The sequence below is a fragment of the Bombus huntii genome, chromosome 9 (genome assembly GCF_024542735.1).
Source record: "Bombus huntii isolate Logan2020A chromosome 9, iyBomHunt1.1, whole genome shotgun sequence".
Classification (NCBI taxonomy): domain Eukaryota; kingdom Metazoa; phylum Arthropoda; class Insecta; order Hymenoptera; family Apidae; genus Bombus; species Bombus huntii.
In genome coordinates, this window is record NC_066246.1 from 6,200,593 (window position 1) to 6,218,208 (window position 17,616).

Sequence of the window (17,616 nt, forward strand, 5' to 3'; positions counted from 1 at the left end):
ATGATAATAGTAATATTTTATATTAAATAAATGATGTTTTTTATTTTAACATTTAATAAATATTTGTTATTAAACAATTTTATCCATTCTACTAAAAAACTTCCTTTTTATGCAATATTATACAGAAGTATAAAGGGAAAATAAAACATACCAATTAATTAGAAATTTTAACAATTTTATATCATCTTCATACAGTACATTTTAAACAAATCAAGTGTCAGGCAATGTATAACACACTACATTAAACTTTAATATTAATATAAAAAATACTTACACTAATATAATATACTCACAAATATAGTACAATACAAAAATTATTTGATGTATTTCATATAATTTGTTATATGATAGACATGAAATTTGTTAACCCTCTTAATAATAAAATTGTAAAATTAGTGATAATGGACAGAAATAAATTTATAATTATATATATATTCTTTATTTCCGTTTGTCTTCCGGCCCTGCAGTAGCTTCCTGGTACAAAATAAGTTTACAATTACCTATACTAGAACTTTTTCTTCTCATCGTAAACTTAATAACAGTTACGTCAAATTTATGAAATACATCAAATCAAACCCTTTCATTGAAGAGTAATGCTTATATGGAATCCAATCATTATTTTGATATTTTGTTTCTAACAATTTGCTAAATATATTCGGATAAAAATGTATAGAGTATATCATTATTATTTTCACATAACAGATAAAAATAACAATTACCTCAATAATGAATTGCACTAATCATACATATAATTGTATTGTATACAAATAGAGGCCATTTAAAACAAGTAAAAAAATAATACATAAGAATCAATTAATAATCCACAATTGATTTATGTACTTTTATATCATCTTTGTATATATAAACTTGCACCAGGATATCAATATCAGCCAAACTACAATGAATGACGTAATATAAGAATATAGATTATTTTAAATTGAATAAAATACATATTATCTGTTCTGCTGCAATACATTTCGTACAAAGATAATAATTACTTGGTAGATTTAAAAAGTAATACAATTCTCATCTTTTTTAAATCTTCATTAACCATCTTCAAAATTCCTAAAAATAATATCACAAATATTATTCTGATATAATAACTATCTTTTGCTATGTAAGTACATACAGAAATATATATGTATAATGTAAAAATTCTAATCACATAAATACATGAGTATATGTATATACAGAAATTTCAAGTTATTTGTCTTTCAATTGACACTGTAATTTAGGAAATAAAAATATTTAGTATGACTAGAATGTACTGAATATACACAAATAAATTTTATCTTAAATTTATCAAGGCCATTACATTCTAAAGCAAATGCAATTAGACTTTAAACATTTAAATAATTAAATGTACGAAAGATGACATATAAAATTAAATATGTAGAATCAGTTTATCTCCAAAAAATTGAAATATTCATCACATTGAAAAAATTCATAAATAACACATTAAATACCAATGTATATTCTGATAATTTATGTAAGTATAAATATGCATGTACATATACTTTGGAAAACTAGTTATTACTATTAGATATAGAAAATCACAAAACGTATGTGTTATTATAAGAGATAAATGTCATAATTGTATAAATGTAAATAGGACATTATATAAATAGGATATGTTAATTGCATTAATTGAAGCAGAATATTTAATAAATATAGAAAATCTTAATTCTTTTTACAATGTGTAAAAGGTTCTAAATAGAAGAACTACACTATGGTAAAAGCAAGAAAATTTACATAATTTACTAGATATATATTTACCTATTGTCTAGACAAGTTATATATAGAGATGTAATATAAAAAATATGATAAGTAACATAAATTTTAACATAAATAAAACAAAATAAGTCAACAATTATATATTACAAAGTACAAAACTAATAACTATAACTAATAATATTATGCAGTATCATTTTTAAGAAAATTAATAATTATATTGTTGTATGTGATCGCTATTTTTGTATCCAAACACTAAGATTTCTCTAATATTCCTAAAATTGCACTTGTAATATTAAGATGCTACAATCATTATCTATGTATCGAGCTATAATGCATTAATCTTAATAAATATTTAATGTAGACAATATGTAAATCTTTTGTACCTTCAATGATAATTTTTATACATATATACAAAAATTATTATATGTAATACTTAAATACTCACATAAAACAATAAAAATAGATAAACACATAAATTAAAAATTACAACCTGCATATTGTGCGTTATGTCGAATCACATGTAACAAATTATACTTTCAACAACACATACATCACCGATTCAATAAGGAACTATAACTATATAATATTTAATACAAGACAGGCCATGATGTATTCTTATTAATCATACTGTCATTCATTGCAATAGGCCATATAACTATTTGTGATACTAATATTACCAATATAATTAATGAATTGCAGTTAGATGTGTGGATGTGTATATAGATAATATATAGTTATATACACATTTACACGAATAAATTAATTTTCATCAAGCTCTGTTGATACTACAAACTTCTATAATACTGCATTTTATAATTTCAACTATTATATTATTTTCTTAATGTTAACAATGGAAACATCTACTTCATGAATAAAACTAATCACTGTCCATTGTAACTGACTCTTTTAATTCTGATTCATCAACATAATAATTTTTTGAATTTTTTTCTTCTGCAGACTTTACACACTGCAAACAATTTATAAATAAATTTATTGTATCTAAAATCATAATTACTATTTTATCATAAAACGTAATTTGCCTATAATGCTCGATGTTAGAAATTACAGAAGAAAGACTTACATCCTCAATTCTTATACGTGGTGATGCAATTTGTTCAGGGAAATGCCAAGGTTTATAATTTGGGTTATTAAGTAATTTCCAATTAGGATAAGCTACAGAAGCTTTATGTAATTTTTTAACCATCTAAAACAAGAAATTAATTTGAGAATTTAATATAAATAAAGGTTTCAATTGTAATTAACACAAAAGTTACATACTCTTGGAGCAAATATTTGCGTAACTTTATTAACCAACCATACTGGTAATTTTCCATGTGGATCAGTATGAGAGACATAGCCTAATTCAGAGCCATCACCATTTCGAGATGGTCTTACTATATATCCTTAAATAAGATAAATAAATAAGTAATAAAATACACAGAGATAAATAAATTTTATTTCAATATTTAAATCATACCTGTAAGATAAGATGTTGCTCGTACAAATTGTTTTCTTGGTGGATAATCTTTATGAAAAACAGAATGATTCAAAATTAATTGCTCTATACCAGTATCAAGCCATGATCTTTGTAGAACAAAATCTCTGTTTTTCAATGGAGATGGACAGGCCACTAATTGATTATATATATATACATAGATATACACATATATATTATATATATATATATATACATTATTTGTATACAAACAACTATAATTTCTATATAAATACAAATAGAATTAGTCAATAATATTAAATACTTGCTTGAATAATAACCAATATCGTTATTTGGATTAAAAAAGCCTATGTCTTTTGATTCAATCATATGGGTGTCCCAAACCTTTCTATACTCAGGATCATGTAACACATCATATAATGTTTCTGGTAGAACATCGGCAAAACGTGTTCTAATCTGAAAAATATTTCCATTAGTAATATTAAATATCTATAAATATGTAAAAGAAATAGAAAACTCAGTTGCAAATAACAGAAATAATACATACCTTTACCATTCTAAAACTAATTCCTGATACAGATTTTGTCCAAACTGATAAATCAGGTTTATTATAATCTAATCTCCAATCATTATTATCATCATATAAATGTTTCAACTTCTCAAAATCCTTATCTTCAGCAATTTTAACTATTCCAATATCCATTTTATAAGAATATTGTCTATGACACAATTAACATAACTAATACTTAAATGCACAATTTCTAAAAATAAAATATACAATGACACAATTTTTTAATTTTATAATTTATTAACACAACCTGATAAAAATGCAAGCACAAAAATACCTGTTATTCATAGAGTTCTTAGCAATTTAATAAAAAACCAATGCATGTTCAGTTTTTGTATGTAATAAGCCTTACACTTATGCCAGAGAAGTATTTGGTCAGTCTTAATCATTGTTTTCTTTTCCAAAGATAAAAATTAAATATACTATTCTTGAATTTCATTCATGCTAAAAAGAAAATAAAAATATGATAATTGATAAGTTAGTATAGTAGGTTGAAATCAGAGGTTGAAATGTAACCTCTTGTCTAGTAGCATTTTAATATTGGTAAATTCTGTCATCTCTGATCGATCTATTAAGTCTATTAAGTAATAACAATATAAATAAATACAAAAATTTAAACAGCCCGCACAAACATTGTTACGTACATTCTCTTGAAAGTAAAAACAATCTGAATGAATTTTCTACGTGTATATGTACATACCTCATGTATATTGAACTGACCACCGCTTACAGTCGAAAAATGTTTCTACAAATTAGAAACAACTTATTTTGTATACTCAACTTATGAATTAATATAAATTGTCCATTAAATATTTGAAAAATTAACATTTAACAAAAATTCGCATTGGAAGAATCAACTGATTTGTGTTACGGGTATGATATATACTGATAACAGGTTAGTCAGTATCTAACATACTATTCAGATTATCTTTACGTGAGTTCCAGTTTTTCATTATACATTTATCATTTTACTATTTATTTGAGGTACGTTTTATTTCATTCGTAAATATTTTAATTTTTAAGTAGATATCAACGAATTTATTACTGTATTATAATCTTTTTACCCTCCATGTATACATGTACATAAATATATATTAATAATATTTCAATATTAGTATGACTTTCTATATATGTTTGCAAGCTATGTATCTTTTTCTATTTTTATTTAAACCTGTTAATTACAATTATAAAAATAGCAATACAATATTTGTTAATGATAATTACTGATTATGAACAATGATTATTACTGATCATTGAAGTTCGTTTGCGATCGTTATTTCAGTTACCGTATATATTATGATACAAGAATACATCATTTTTTAAGCTATGGAAATTTACTTCTCCATCGCCTATTGTTTACATTTTTAAGTACAATTAATATGGATAATATATTAAATATTTTATGCATAATTATAAATTATATTTTAGGTTATTCTGTATTGGGATATATGTATTTTTAACATGGCTGTAAAAATTTCTGTTAATACTGGAAATATTGAGTTGGATAATAAAATTAATGAATGGTTAAAATGGAACAAGGTTTCTAATTTAATGATATTTTATGTAAAATGTATTTTTTATGTTAATCTTTAAATATTTACATTGTTTATGAAATATGTTTTAGGATGCAGTTGCTGAACATGAAATTCAAGAGCTACTTCTTAACAATAATAATAAAGTTTTGTTTAATTTATTTTTAAAAAGGCTTGAATTTGGTACAGCTGGCTTAAGAGGTTGTATGGGTCCAGGATATAGTCAAATGAATGATTTAGTTATAGTTCAAACTGGCCAAGGGTTATCAATGTATTTACTTGATAGCATTGTTGATGTAACTGAAAAAGGTGTCATAATAGGATATGATGGACGTCATTGCAGTAAAAGGTTAATCAGGATATTCAATTTACAATTATTAGTTATTATAGAATCTATTTGATTTATTATATATTACATAAATATGGATTATGTCTGTAAAATTTTATTAATGTTATGTAAGATTTACATATCATTTTAGATTTGCAGAATTGACTGCTGCAATTTTTGTGGCAAGAAATATAAAAGTATATCTGTTTTCAAAAGTTGTACCAACTCCCTTTATACCTTATGGTGTATTAAAATATAAGTGTGCAGCTGGAATAATGATTACAGCATCTCACAATCCTAAGAATGATAATGGATATAAAGTTTATTGGGAAAATGGTGCACAAATAATATCACCACACGATAAAGAAATCCAAAAATATATACTCAAAAATCTTGAACCAATGGAATCTTCATGGGAAGTAACAAAAGTCCATCACAGTTCTTTATATCAAGATCCATGGGATGATGTTATGCAATCTTATTTTAATGATCTCAAAGAAACTGTTTTATATCCAGAAGTGAATAAAAATACAATATTAAAATTTACTTACACTCCTATGCATGGTGTAGGATATCAATATATGACTGCAGCTTTTAATGCTGCAAATTTTAAGGTATTGCTTTAATGGTTTGAATGTTTATTATATATCAAAGAAATTGTATACTTCTATTCTATTTCAAATAATTCATTAAAATGTTACTCTATATATTACAGCCATTTATAGTAGTTGAAGAGCAAAAGTTACCTGATCCAGAATTTCCAACTGTTAAATTTCCAAATCCAGAAGAAGGAAAAAGTGCTTTAGATCTTAGCATACAAGTAGCAGATAAAAATTCTTCTTCTGTTATTCTTGCCAATGACCCTGATGCAGATAGACTAGCTTGTGCTACAAAAATGAAAAAGTATGTTATTTGTTTCTTTTGTTAACAATGTACATACATATCTACCATTTAATAAGTTTTTGCATTTCTCTAATAGTGATGAATGGTATATTTTCTCTGGTAATGAATTGGGAGCGCTTTTGGGATGGTGGATGATGCATAAGTATCAAGTACAACATCCTGATACAGATTTCTCAAATGTATACATGTTGGCATCAACAGTCTCAAGTAAAATTTTAGCATCAATGGCTAAACACGAAGGATTTAATTTTGAAGTGAGTATGATGAAAATAAATTTGAAGTATTTTTGTTATTTTTATTCTTATATGTTCCTTTTTGTTTCTAAAGGAAACTTTAACGGGTTTTAAGTGGATGGGTAATAGAACTGTAGAATTAGAAAAAATGGGTAAAGTAGTTTTGTTTGCATATGAAGAAGCTATAGGGTTTATGTGTGGTTCAAAAGTTCGTGATAAAGATGGCATAAGTGCTGGAATGCACATAGCAGAATTATCAGCCTATCTTGAAACTATGGGACTCACTCTTCACGACTTGTTAAACGAAATATATACTCAGTATGCTATCGCACAATTTACATTTGAAATATTTATTTGAATGAATATTCTATTTATTATTCCACACTTTACATACATGTTTATTAAAAAAATATATTTGATTTAGATATGGACACCATATTTCTAAAAATTCATATTGGATTTGTCATGAGCCAAGTGTAATCAAGAAAATATTTGAAAGATTACGAACATACTCTGGCAAACCAAATACAGTAAGGAAATACACATATGTATATGTACAGAATATCAATGTTATTACTTTAACTTTAAACATTTTCTAGTATCCAACAAATATTCTTAATGGGAAGTATATTATAATAGGTGTGCGTGATCTAACAACTGGCTATGATAACACAAAACCAGAAAATACTGCTGTTTTACCTACTTCGAAATCTAGTCAAATGATAACATTTACATTTAAAAATGGCTTGGTTATAACGTTAAGAACTAGCGGTACTGAGCCCAAAATTAAATATTACAGTGAATTATGTGCTTCTCCTGATGAACAGTAAGTTGTTTATATTTTTCATATTTATAGTATAAATAATTTTAAAGTAATTTATTAACCTTATATAACTATTTTCAGAGATATTGAAGCCTTGAAAGGCATTCTTGATGAGATGGTATCAGCTGTTGTGATGGAGTTTCTTCAACCTGAAATAAACTGTCTTCTACCTCGTATTAGTTAAATAATATTATAAACATAAAAATTATTATTTAATTCGACAAATTAATTATATTATATTTTTTTATGACATGTTCTCGTGTTAATTACTTATATTCAACTTAATTAATTGGTTACTTTTTGTAATTGCTTGTTGTTAGAAGAGATTATATTTAACTTATAATGCTATTAGCCACTGAAAAAAATTCAGCAATTAACTTTTTTTTATTAAATAGAATACAATTAATTATATCATGTACAAAATGTGATAATGTAGAACAATAAGTTAAATATTGTTAACAATTTTATAAATTTTTACATAATTCTTCAAAAAGACAACATATTAAATAAATTAAAAAGCAAATAAAATTCGATTTATATATGGAAATAAGCATTATTACGTGCAAACATATACAGTGATATTTGATTTCAATAATATATATTAATAACTAATGTTATTTTTTAGTAAAACAGTAACTATTTAATTTTTAATAAATTTATTTATAATTAATATACATGCACATATTTCAATCATTTAATATATGTAAACGCGTATATTTTTTACTTAGAAATCAGTTTACCTTTTCCTATTTTGTTTCCTGAACATAAAATGTAATACACTGAAAAGATTGGAATCTTATTACATTGAATGTAATTCAATATTTCACATCTTCTTTAAAAAAAAATAGAAAGATACCTGTTCATCTAAAAAATCCATAAGGATACTCATTCTGCATTTGAAACCTTCTGTCTTTAACATAGAATGCAAAGAATTAATGCATATTGGTTCATAAGCCAAAATTTTATTATATAGTTCAGTTCTAGCAGTAAGAAATTTTAAAAACATGTCTTTAATATTTGATGCATTATCAATTACTGGAGTAAATTCAGGTTCATCAAACTGATTTATTTCGTCAATTGTATTTATTGATAATTGTTTATCTGCACTGTTCGAAAATTATGGAATTTCTATTAATTTATGAAAATATTTTAGGATTTAAATAATGAAATCAGTATTAGGTATATGCAATATACTTTATGGGGAAGGATGTTAATTGAGATTCATAATTATGTATACAATCAACATCATCCTTTTTATTATTTGTTTTTTTCATTGGTGGTTCATCATCTTCACTACTTATTATTGTCAATTCAGATTCTGTGTCCTTTGAAGTATTAATTGTAGGATGCAATTCGTTATAAATGTATGTTAATAATTTTACTGCCCTTTTCCGTTTCTGTATTTTCAATCCATATTTATTTAATTCCATCTGAAATCAAATTAATGTATTAAAATGTGTGATAAATGTATATATTAATATATTAGAATAATATAATTCGTTAACCTGAAGTTCAGATGTTTTCATGTCATTATAATTAGGAGGAGGAGTGATGCTATCTCGAATAATTTCAGGTGACGTAATTGCCTTCAACTTTTCTTTATAATTACATATACATTGAGAATTATTGTAAGATTCAGGTATATCATTCTTAGTATGTCTTGTATCAATACGTAAACTTGTTTCTGATAGTGATTTTCTTTGAAATTTTCTACTATATTTTTTTGTACTTAATGATCCTCCATTACTCTTGAATTTTTCTGCAAAAGAATCATTATTACTGTTAATTTATTATTTTTATTAATTATTACAATGAATACAATTTGTTTACCTAATTGATTTACTTTTTTGGTAAACAATGGAGTATTAATGTTATCATCACTATTATCAATGTAAGCATTTGCTAAATAAGTATCATTCTCAAAAACATGACTATTATCTTCAGAACTTTTGCAATATGAACCACTTGTATTTCTCTTGTTTTCTTCATATTTATGCATCTCCAAGATATTATAATCTAATTCAGGACTGGAACATACCAATATTGAGGTTTCTACTGAATTATACTTATTTGTACTTGATTCTAATGATGTGAATGAATTTTTTTTAACTGCTTGTAAATCTATATTACTTTCTGATTTACTGTATCTTAATTTATTAGAATTATTCAATCTTTGGTCTTTAAGAACATCTTTTTGAGTATTTAAAGATTCAACATTTGTACAGAAGTAATTATTCTCATCAAATGTAACGTACTCGTTGTTAAAATTACACAGATTTTGCTGAGATATTTTTTTATCCTCTTCAAAATCAGAAATTATTTTTTTAGTTTCGTCTTCATTCTCATCGCATTTTTTTATCTGACTTATTTGAAATTCTGAGTCTCTGTCTATATCTAATAGTAAAATATCATTGCCTATATTGTTCTTTTCTTGGTATTCATCATATGTTATATTAGCTTTTACGTTATTTTTTGATATATGTTTCTGTGTAAAATTTCGATATTTTACTATACTATTATTTTCATGTCCTTTTTTGTATCTTGAGTACATAGATATTTCATTTTCTGCAATAGAATCTGTATCAGAGTCTGAAAATACATTATTTTCATTTTCATTTTCTTTAGATATGGAATGTATTACTTCATCTTGTAGATCCTTGTGCGCATTATTTATACTTTTGTTTATTGAACTATTCTTACACCTCTTTGCACATTTTTCTATGTTAGATTCAGATGATTGACTTATACTATCTATTGACTCAAAACTATGACATATATCCGAATTATTTTCTTCATATGACATTTTGATACCTGATTTAGAAGTTGTATTACAATCAAATATACTTAAAATATCGCTTTTTGCATTAAATGTTTCTTTTATAATAGTGTCCTTGAGAGAATCATTTTGTCCGATATTGAATGGATTTCTGTATAACTTAGAACATGTTGGTATTACTGAAACATCAGAATCTATATCAGAGTCTGATCTTGCATTTTCTCTTTGAACTTGCTCAATAAATATACTAAGGTTACTTTTTAACTCTAGTATATTTGAATGATCTTTTTTTGGTGTAGCAAAATAGGTTGTATCTGAAAATAAATTTACATCTTGTTCAGTACTTTTAAATATTGTATTTCCAGATGTAGAAATGTTAGCAGGATCAATCATTACTTGATTAACTGAGCCAATTAAGCTAGAACTTTCATTATCTTTTGCTTTTTTACTATTTACGACTTCATTAACATATTTTGTTTTATTCTTTATTACTTCACTCTGTGTTATATTATTGATATCATCAAATAAATCAGGAGATGTATTAGTATTTCGAATAGTATTTGTATCACTTAAACAGTTAATTTCTTCTTGCAATAATTTATCTGTATACGTATCTTTTCTCAATTCTATTTCAACAAAATCTGGTTTATTTATGTACTTATCTAAGTGACACTTATTTAATTCTTTATCATCATCCAATTTGGAATCTTTAATGTCATAGAATACATTTTGTATATTATTATTAGTTAATTCCAAGTTATCTTTCTCCTTAGAAATTAGTTCTTGGTCCTGTTTATTATGCATTTGACTTTTCATTTGTTTAATTTCAACTTCTTTCTTTTCTAGGAAAACAAATAATTTTGTTACTTTATATTTCCTTGCTAGATTTCTTAAAAATGGAAAACTTGCTAAATCATCCAAAACATCTAAATATTTTTTTATAATTCCACAATAAATAAATTCCAAAAATGCTAAAGCAATATTATAAGATATATTTCCCCAAGAAATTTTTTCCTTAATTTTAGTAAAAAATAAAGTATCATTAGGTGTTACATCAAGTAGTATATTTGAACACTGTACATAGAGAACTAATTTATGTGCCCAAATATATTTATCGTTGTTAACGAATATTATTATATCACTTGCAGAACTATCATTTAATGCATTACTCCAGTTTGTTATTATGGTATCAGTAAACTGTATATTTTGATAATTTTCGAATTTTTCATTTACAAAACATGCTTCTGTATGCGGTATTTCATGTATTTTTTTACTATAATTGCAGAGCTTTGTTTGGTACTGACTTGATTCCATATCATAGATGTTGCATGTATTTGCAAAATCTAAAATCGTTTCTTCTTTCTATAAATACAATATTAGTATGGTTTGTAATATCGTAAAAATATTTATAAAAATGTAATTTATAATATTAACAGATTTATTATTTATCTTACTTACTACTTGTTTTCTTCCTGGAGTTATATAATTTGATAAACTTGATACGTAAAAACACTTTTGATCTGAAGATAGTTTAGCTTTATTCCATAATTTTTCATCCTTTTGAACGATAGAAAGAAAATATAATATAATAAAAAGTAAATGCATAAATTGTAAAAATATAATCAAGCAGTATTCATACCTTATTACAAAATTCCTGAAGAGAATGACTTTTTAGATTATTTTTTTTTTCAATCATACGATTACACTTAATTGCTTCATTTTCATTTTGAGTAACTGGTTCATTTCCCATTAGAATTTCTGAAATTTTTTCAGTTAAAATATGATTTCTCTCTTCTTGAGAACGTGTTTGAAGTAAAGTTCTTTCATTATTCTTTCCTATTAGGAAAAAGTATTAAAGCTATTAGTTTAACTTTATTTAAAAGAAAAATGTACATTTTAATTTAACATACTCTTTCTATTTTTTATTAATGATGGGGGTTTACTGTTTGCGAATCCAAATTTTTCCAACTGCCCTTCGTAAACTGATTTATCTATTTCTGGTACAAATTGATTTAATATTTTAGGTAAACTTTCAATTTCATTAATTTTATCTAATTCTTCTGCTTCCTGAAGAGATTTTGATAATGCTAATGCAAGTTGAAGATCAGTTTCTTCACATAAATTCTATATAAATTTGTAAATATTTCATAAAAGAAAAAGTATAGATGAAAATTATTTTAAGTATTTAAGAAATCTTTTCATAATTATAATTAATATTAAAAATTACATACTTTTCTACATGATGGAGTTGGTTTCTTTTTATCTTGTACTACAGGTGCAACAAGCAAACCTAATGATTTTCTTTCATTCTCCTGTCGCTTTTGAAGTTCAATGGCATCTAATAATTTTTTCGTGGTAATATTATTCTTGAATGCACAAATCTTCATATGTAATGAACGAGAGTTGAGATCTTTAAATGTTTTAAAACATAAAGGACATACAAGAGCTACTTTTACATCAGTAGAGGAATCATCGCAGTTAGTTTTAGGTTTAAAAAATGATGATTCTATCGAAGGCTGTTGTGAACTTCTTTTTCTCTCAGGCTGTTGTCTATACTTTTCTCCTTTGTGATTTTTAACAAAATTCTTGAATTTTACAGCTGTTTTTTTTTTTTTATGTAAGTCGCAATGACTGAATTCAGTTGGATTTGCTTTAGGAGATTGTTCTGGGCTTTTAAAATCTAATATACTGTCATCTTCATTCAAAACAGATATATTATATAAAAGTTTATTTTTTTCAAGCTGTTCATTCATTTTATGTTTCTCAAAAATGATATATAAGAAATTCTATTTTCTTAGGTATACTGTAATAAATATATGTAGTAAATATAAATATTATATTATATTTAATAATATATTAATATTTTATGTATAAGTATATTTTTTATACCAAATATTAAAAGGTAGAAAACATTACAAAAAAATAACAATCTCTAAATAATATTTCAACATATCTTATAGATTAAATAATTTATTTTATTGAATATTACATTATTTAAATACTATAAAATGAAAGTATTTGATATCTATACATAAGAGATGTATTTTCATATTATTTCTTTTTAAATGTTATCCATCTCCATAGTATAAAGTTCACAAATTATTATTACATTAAAATAGAATTACTTTTTTAATAAAATGTCTTGATGTACAAACCAATTAATTATTGGCTTTATCTCCTTCTAAAGATGACTTAAGGTTGTCAATATTTAATAATTTTTGTGCTTCTTTTGTAAGTACATGCGAAACAATATTGCTATACATTGGTTCATTCCAGAACTCCTGTGTTTCCTTAAATTCGTCATATAAAGTCTTTTTTCTATTACGATAACCTTCTTCAAGTTCAACAATAAGTTTTTTTCTATTTTGCACAGATTCACTGTAATATAATATGTTAAACGTTAAATATTATATATTTAAGAATTGTAATATTCACTATTTCATCAAAACTTGTTGATTTCATAATTGTTTCAACAATACATGATAAGGTTAAATATATCGTCTGTTTCATAAATTAAATGTTTATAATTCATATAATATATTATTTCACTCTCAGTTTAACTTTTATATGCAATATTTCAAACTTATAAAAGAATTGTAATACATAATACATAAATAATAGTTAATTATAGTAAAGTTATAAGGAATATTCACCCAAGTACATAGAAGAATGCAGTAGGGATAAGAATTTTTATTAAAGTTGTAATTATAAATGCTTTACCAGCCGGAGTTCCAGCGAGAGTTTGTGGTTGCTTTTTTTTTAAAACCACTGGTTCATACATTTTGTGTACAAAATATACTTTTGCAATTGCTAGATATAATGTACAATGTTCTTATATCATACAGTGTTACCATAGGAAAATTTGAAGTTGCATAATCTAATATACAATACAAAATAATGAGTATTTATTACAATTAATTTCTACTAACGGTCCTTGCACTAAAATATTTTAAACTTTAAAATATATAACATATTTTTTTACATAAATAAGCCAGAAATATTGAATAAATAATATATTACTCAAGTACATTTACTTTAAATATATACATACATACGTCACGCTCTCTGTTGTTTATTCCATAAAATAAACCTTCAAATGGTTGAACTTCGATTCTTTTGATTTAATAATCCCGTTAAATCAACACAAATAAAAAATCGTAAATATTAGTTTTAAGAATTTTAATTTTCCTAAAATGTTTTTCAATATGTAACAAAATTGACAAAAATGAATTTAAAGATAATTGATGATTATATAAAAAGTAACTGATTTTTATGAAATATAAAAATATTAGCTATATTTTTGTACTCTCCAATTAATTAGTTAAATATGGTATGTATCTCATTTTATCATTTATTTTATTACCTTTTATGTTCTTGAAAATTCTATATATGTTTCTGATTTTACTTTAGGCTTCTACTTCTAGAAGACAAACTACAATTGGAACTAGAAAAAGAGGTGTACCAAAAATGGAATTGACTGCTGAACAAAAAGATGATATAAAAGAAGCATTTGACTTATTTGATCCAGATGGCACTGGAAGAATAGCTACCAAAGAACTTAAAGTGGCTATTAGAGCTCTTGGATTTGAACCAAAAAAAGAAGAGATAAAAAAACTTATAGCTGATGTTGATCCAGATGGTCTTGGCACATTATCATTTGAAGAATTTTTAAATTTAATGTCTACAAAAATGTTAGAAAAGGACACAAAAGAAGAAGTTTTAAAAGCATTCCGTCTTTTTGATGATGACAATACAGGAAAAATAACTTTTAAAAATTTAAAAAGAGTTGCTCGAGAATTAGGAGAAAATCTTACAGATGAAGAGCTGCAAGAAATGATTGATGAGGCAGATAAAGATGGGGACGGAGAAGTTTCTCAAGAAGAGTTTTTACGTATTATGAAGAAAACTAGTTTGTATTAGCATTTCATTATTTATTTTTGAATTATTCTGTAAAGATTGCTTTTGTCTGCAAGTTGCTTGTGTGATTTGTGTAAGACATTACTATTATCAATTATTTCGATTTAAAAGCTAACTTTATTTTATATAATGATACACAATACTAAATATAAATAATAGTTAATAGTATATAATAGTATACACTGATATTAACTTAGAGATATTGGAAAAATATTAAATATTTTGTTCATAAACAGTACAAAATAATTATAAAAAATTTAATTATTTTTTACTTATTACTTTATTATTATATACTTCAAAATTTTGTACAACTTTTCATTTATTTAAAAGTTTCTTGTTTGATTGTTGATATAGCAGCATCAATTAATGACCTTATCAACTCTGCTCTTTTCTTACATTTACTTAAACTTTTTGAAAATAAATCTTGTGAAATTGGGATTCCACCTAAATAAAGAATGTATAGTATGTTATATTAGTTTCAATAATAAACACAATATGCTTAAATTTACTTCTTTAAATAGCAAATAAATTTATACCAGGTTTGTGTATGCAACAAATCTTTTCTTCATTCATTACAATTGTCAATCTTCCTAAACATAAACTTTCTTCATCATCAGTAGGATCGGCAACCAATAATTGACTAAAAATATTAATATGAATTCATAATTTTATTTGTTAACTATTCTAACGTTGGATTTCAAATTAAATATAACTTACTCATTAAATATTGCAAAAGTTATAGAAACTGGTAATGCTTTAACCAGGAACCTTATTCTTTTTGTGGAATTTACAGATACTCTTCCAGTTTCTACATTATAAAGTGTTTCAGGTAAGGTTACTATAAAAAAAATGTATATATTGAAGGTATATAGTTAAGTATATTCGAACCATATTATTTTAAATTATTTAAAACTTACAAGTACTAAGTGTAGCAGTCAATGCTCCAATGCAAGCATCAATTATTGAACCATCATAGTTAATACATACAAGGTCACAGTATAAGACCCATACTAGTTTACCCTTATAGACACAAAGATCTTTTAAATCAATAGCTGCTGAATTTCTTAAAATATTTTCTACTAATTTTGTAATGACTTGTGCTTGGTCACTTGGTGGGCCTGGCCGAAATTTAGGAGAACATAATGGAGGAAGTTCAATATTTGGCACAATGTAACCACACTCCGGAGATTCTGCTTTAGGTGCTGCTAACTCCTATAATTGTATTTTATTGTAATAGGAATTATGATACATATCTATATATTCACATATAAAAATAGTAAATTATTACTATAAAAAATTAAAATTTTTATATTATTTTTTACCTTTCAATTTTATATTCCTAATATTCATTTCTATTAGTACAAACAAATAGAATATAAACAAAAATATCCAGTGGATGTTACTTACTGCTTTAATACCACATACAACTGTTGTGTTACCAATTTTGAATATGGCTGAGCTATCGGCATGAGTAATTGATGATATATTTACACTTATTGGGCGAAAAGATAAAAACTGCCTACCATCTGGTCGAATATCTTGTGCCTTAAAAAATAAAAAAATTAAAATAGTAATTTAAGTGCAATTTACAATATTAATGTATAACTATATACATACCAAATGGTCTTGTAAATATTTCACAGGATGTATAATTCTGTAATTTATGTTTAATTAAATTTTATTGCAAAGAAAAAACTGTTAAAAGTATGTTTAAAACATAGTTAATAATATATTGTGCTATATTAGCTTACGACGATATAAATTTATCTCCATACAATGCGATATTATTTAGAAATGGAAGTAAAAAGGTTATGTTAAACTAAATAATGTATTTAAAAGACTAATTACTCAATATATACAAATTTAAAATTTTATATTTTATAATGCATCTGTTATATGAAAATTTATTTTAAGTATACATATTAAATTAATAAAAAATCATGTAATATAATGTAACTGATAGAAAATACCAACTTATATTGTGAATCCATTACTTCAATTTTAACTACTAAGTTACAGTTCTTCTTGTATTAATTGAAAAACTCAGTTACATTATACATATATAAAATATGTAATATATATATAAAATGGGTTTTTTACAAAATATAAGTGAGAACTAAAATAAAAAACGATAAACATTTAGAGAGGGAGTTGTCAAGTTTGTCATATTTAATAAATAATTATATTGACATTGTTTCTTAAAAATTAAAATTCTGATAAAATAAATATGCTATAGCTTTATTTTAATCTTATGACAGAAAGTATTTGAATTTTTAATTTTTTTCTATTTATTTGACAATGCATGGACAGACGCTCTCTATATTAATTTAAATTTCAAAGAGAAGA

General features: G+C 24.5%; 5 protein-coding genes across 17 annotated transcripts; 2 read left to right on the top strand and 3 right to left on the bottom strand.

Annotated features, from left to right (window-relative positions):
• Positions 1 to 84: 84 nt before the first annotated feature.
• Positions 85 to 4,607, bottom strand: LOC126869263 (START domain-containing protein 10-like). 9 transcript variants are annotated; one of them, XR_007690871.1, is made up of 9 exons: positions 4,459 to 4,607; positions 4,036 to 4,202; positions 3,738 to 3,951; positions 3,499 to 3,646; positions 3,212 to 3,364; positions 3,013 to 3,137; positions 2,816 to 2,938; positions 999 to 1,065; positions 85 to 895 (listed from the first exon to the last, which is right to left on the bottom strand). XR_007690871.1 is itself a non-coding variant. In XM_050625554.1 (8 exons), exons 3-8 carry the CDS (start codon positions 3,891 to 3,893, stop codon positions 2,612 to 2,614), a joined length of 690 nt encoding a protein of 229 aa, XP_050481511.1. In that variant the 5' UTR covers positions 3,894 to 3,951; positions 4,036 to 4,202; positions 4,459 to 4,607; the 3' UTR covers positions 85 to 2,611. The 9 variants fall into 9 exon arrangements, 7 of the variants coding, with proteins under 7 accessions (XP_050481511.1, XP_050481509.1, XP_050481505.1 ...); XR_007690870.1 differs by having other exon boundaries at positions 999 to 2,701; XM_050625554.1 differs by having other exon boundaries at positions 85 to 2,701; positions 3,212 to 3,259.
• Positions 4,505 to 7,829, top strand: LOC126869258 (phosphopentomutase). Of its 4 annotated transcripts, none has more exons than XM_050625539.1 (10): positions 4,505 to 4,653; positions 5,187 to 5,297; positions 5,383 to 5,639; positions 5,770 to 6,232; positions 6,334 to 6,521; positions 6,598 to 6,775; positions 6,849 to 7,072; positions 7,179 to 7,284; positions 7,354 to 7,580; positions 7,659 to 7,829. In XM_050625539.1, the coding sequence occupies exons 2-10, from the start codon at positions 5,220 to 5,222 to the stop codon at positions 7,759 to 7,761; spliced, it is 1,824 nt and encodes a 607-aa protein (XP_050481496.1). In that variant the 5' UTR covers positions 4,505 to 4,653; positions 5,187 to 5,219; the 3' UTR covers positions 7,762 to 7,829. The 4 variants fall into 4 exon arrangements, with proteins under 4 accessions (XP_050481496.1, XP_050481497.1, XP_050481499.1 ...); XM_050625540.1 differs by having other exon boundaries at positions 4,609 to 4,742; XM_050625542.1 differs by lacking the exon at positions 4,505 to 4,653 and adding an exon at positions 4,871 to 5,126.
• A 217-nt stretch (positions 7,830 to 8,046) lies between these two features.
• Positions 8,047 to 13,626, bottom strand: LOC126869252 (putative uncharacterized protein DDB_G0282133). The gene is made up of 10 exons (XM_050625515.1): positions 13,479 to 13,626; positions 12,585 to 13,156; positions 12,264 to 12,477; positions 11,993 to 12,189; positions 11,812 to 11,910; positions 9,408 to 11,715; positions 9,083 to 9,336; positions 8,772 to 9,007; positions 8,434 to 8,683; positions 8,047 to 8,356 (listed from the first exon to the last, which is right to left on the bottom strand). Exons 2-10 carry the CDS (start codon positions 13,104 to 13,106, stop codon positions 8,324 to 8,326), a joined length of 4,113 nt encoding a protein of 1,370 aa, XP_050481472.1. The 5' UTR covers positions 13,107 to 13,156; positions 13,479 to 13,626; the 3' UTR covers positions 8,047 to 8,323.
• Positions 13,627 to 13,693: 67 nt separating this feature from the next.
• LOC126869264 (uncharacterized) lies at positions 13,694 to 15,536 on the top strand. 2 transcript variants are annotated; one of them, XM_050625557.1, is made up of 2 exons: positions 13,694 to 13,840; positions 14,778 to 15,536. In XM_050625557.1, the coding sequence occupies exons 1-2, from the start codon at positions 13,833 to 13,835 to the stop codon at positions 15,271 to 15,273; spliced, it is 504 nt and encodes a 167-aa protein (XP_050481514.1). In that variant the 5' UTR covers positions 13,694 to 13,832; the 3' UTR covers positions 15,274 to 15,536. The 2 variants fall into 2 exon arrangements, with proteins under 2 accessions (XP_050481514.1, XP_050481513.1); XM_050625556.1 differs by lacking the exon at positions 13,694 to 13,840 and adding an exon at positions 14,535 to 14,683 and having other exon boundaries at positions 14,764 to 15,536.
• LOC126869262 (exosome complex component RRP43-like) lies at positions 15,514 to 17,502 on the bottom strand. Its single transcript, XM_050625547.1, has 7 exons — positions 17,245 to 17,502; positions 16,888 to 16,924; positions 16,678 to 16,815; positions 16,188 to 16,482; positions 15,988 to 16,108; positions 15,807 to 15,910; positions 15,514 to 15,714 (listed from the first exon to the last, which is right to left on the bottom strand). The coding sequence occupies exons 1-7, from the start codon at positions 17,259 to 17,261 to the stop codon at positions 15,590 to 15,592; spliced, it is 837 nt and encodes a 278-aa protein (XP_050481504.1). The 5' UTR covers positions 17,262 to 17,502; the 3' UTR covers positions 15,514 to 15,589.
• Between the last annotated feature and the right edge of the window lie 114 nt (positions 17,503 to 17,616).

Bases quoted from the DNA above. Each gene is read 5' to 3' on its own strand.
- LOC126869263 (XM_050625548.1), bottom strand. From the start codon at position 3,893: ATGGATATTGGAATAGTTAAAATTGCTGAAGATAAGGATTTTGAGAAG. The intron at 3,138-3,211 runs GTATGATTTAAA...ATCTTATTTAAG, and splicing joins AGCAACATCTTATCTTACAG to GATATATAGTAAGACCATCT. The intron at 2,939-3,012 runs GTATGTAACTTT...TTCTTGTTTTAG, and splicing joins CGCAAATATTTGCTCCAAGA to ATGGTTAAAAAATTACATAA.
- LOC126869258 (XM_050625539.1), top strand. From the start codon at position 5,220: ATGGCTGTAAAAATTTCTGTTAATACTGGAAATATTGAGTTGGATAAT. The intron at 5,298-5,382 runs GTTTCTAATTTA...AATATGTTTTAG, and splicing joins AATGGTTAAAATGGAACAAG to GATGCAGTTGCTGAACATGA. The intron at 7,285-7,353 runs GTAAGGAAATAC...AACATTTTCTAG, and splicing joins ACTCTGGCAAACCAAATACA to TATCCAACAAATATTCTTAA.
- LOC126869252 (XM_050625515.1), bottom strand. From the start codon at position 13,106: ATGAATGAACAGCTTGAAAAAAATAAACTTTTATATAATATATCTGTT. The intron at 11,716-11,811 runs GTAAGTAAGATA...TTGTATTTATAG, and splicing joins CTCCAGGAAGAAAACAAGTA to AAAGAAGAAACGATTTTAGA. The intron at 8,357-8,433 runs GTATCTTTCTAT...CAATCTTTTCAG, and splicing joins TGGATTTTTTAGATGAACAG to TGTATTACATTTTATGTTCA.
- LOC126869262 (XM_050625547.1), bottom strand. The intron at 16,109-16,187 runs GTAAGTTTTAAA...TTTTTTTTATAG, and splicing joins GACTGCTACACTTAGTACTT to TAACCTTACCTGAAACACTT. The intron at 15,911-15,987 runs GTAAGTTATATT...TAATATTTTTAG, and splicing joins ACTTTTGCAATATTTAATGA to TCAATTATTGGTTGCCGATC.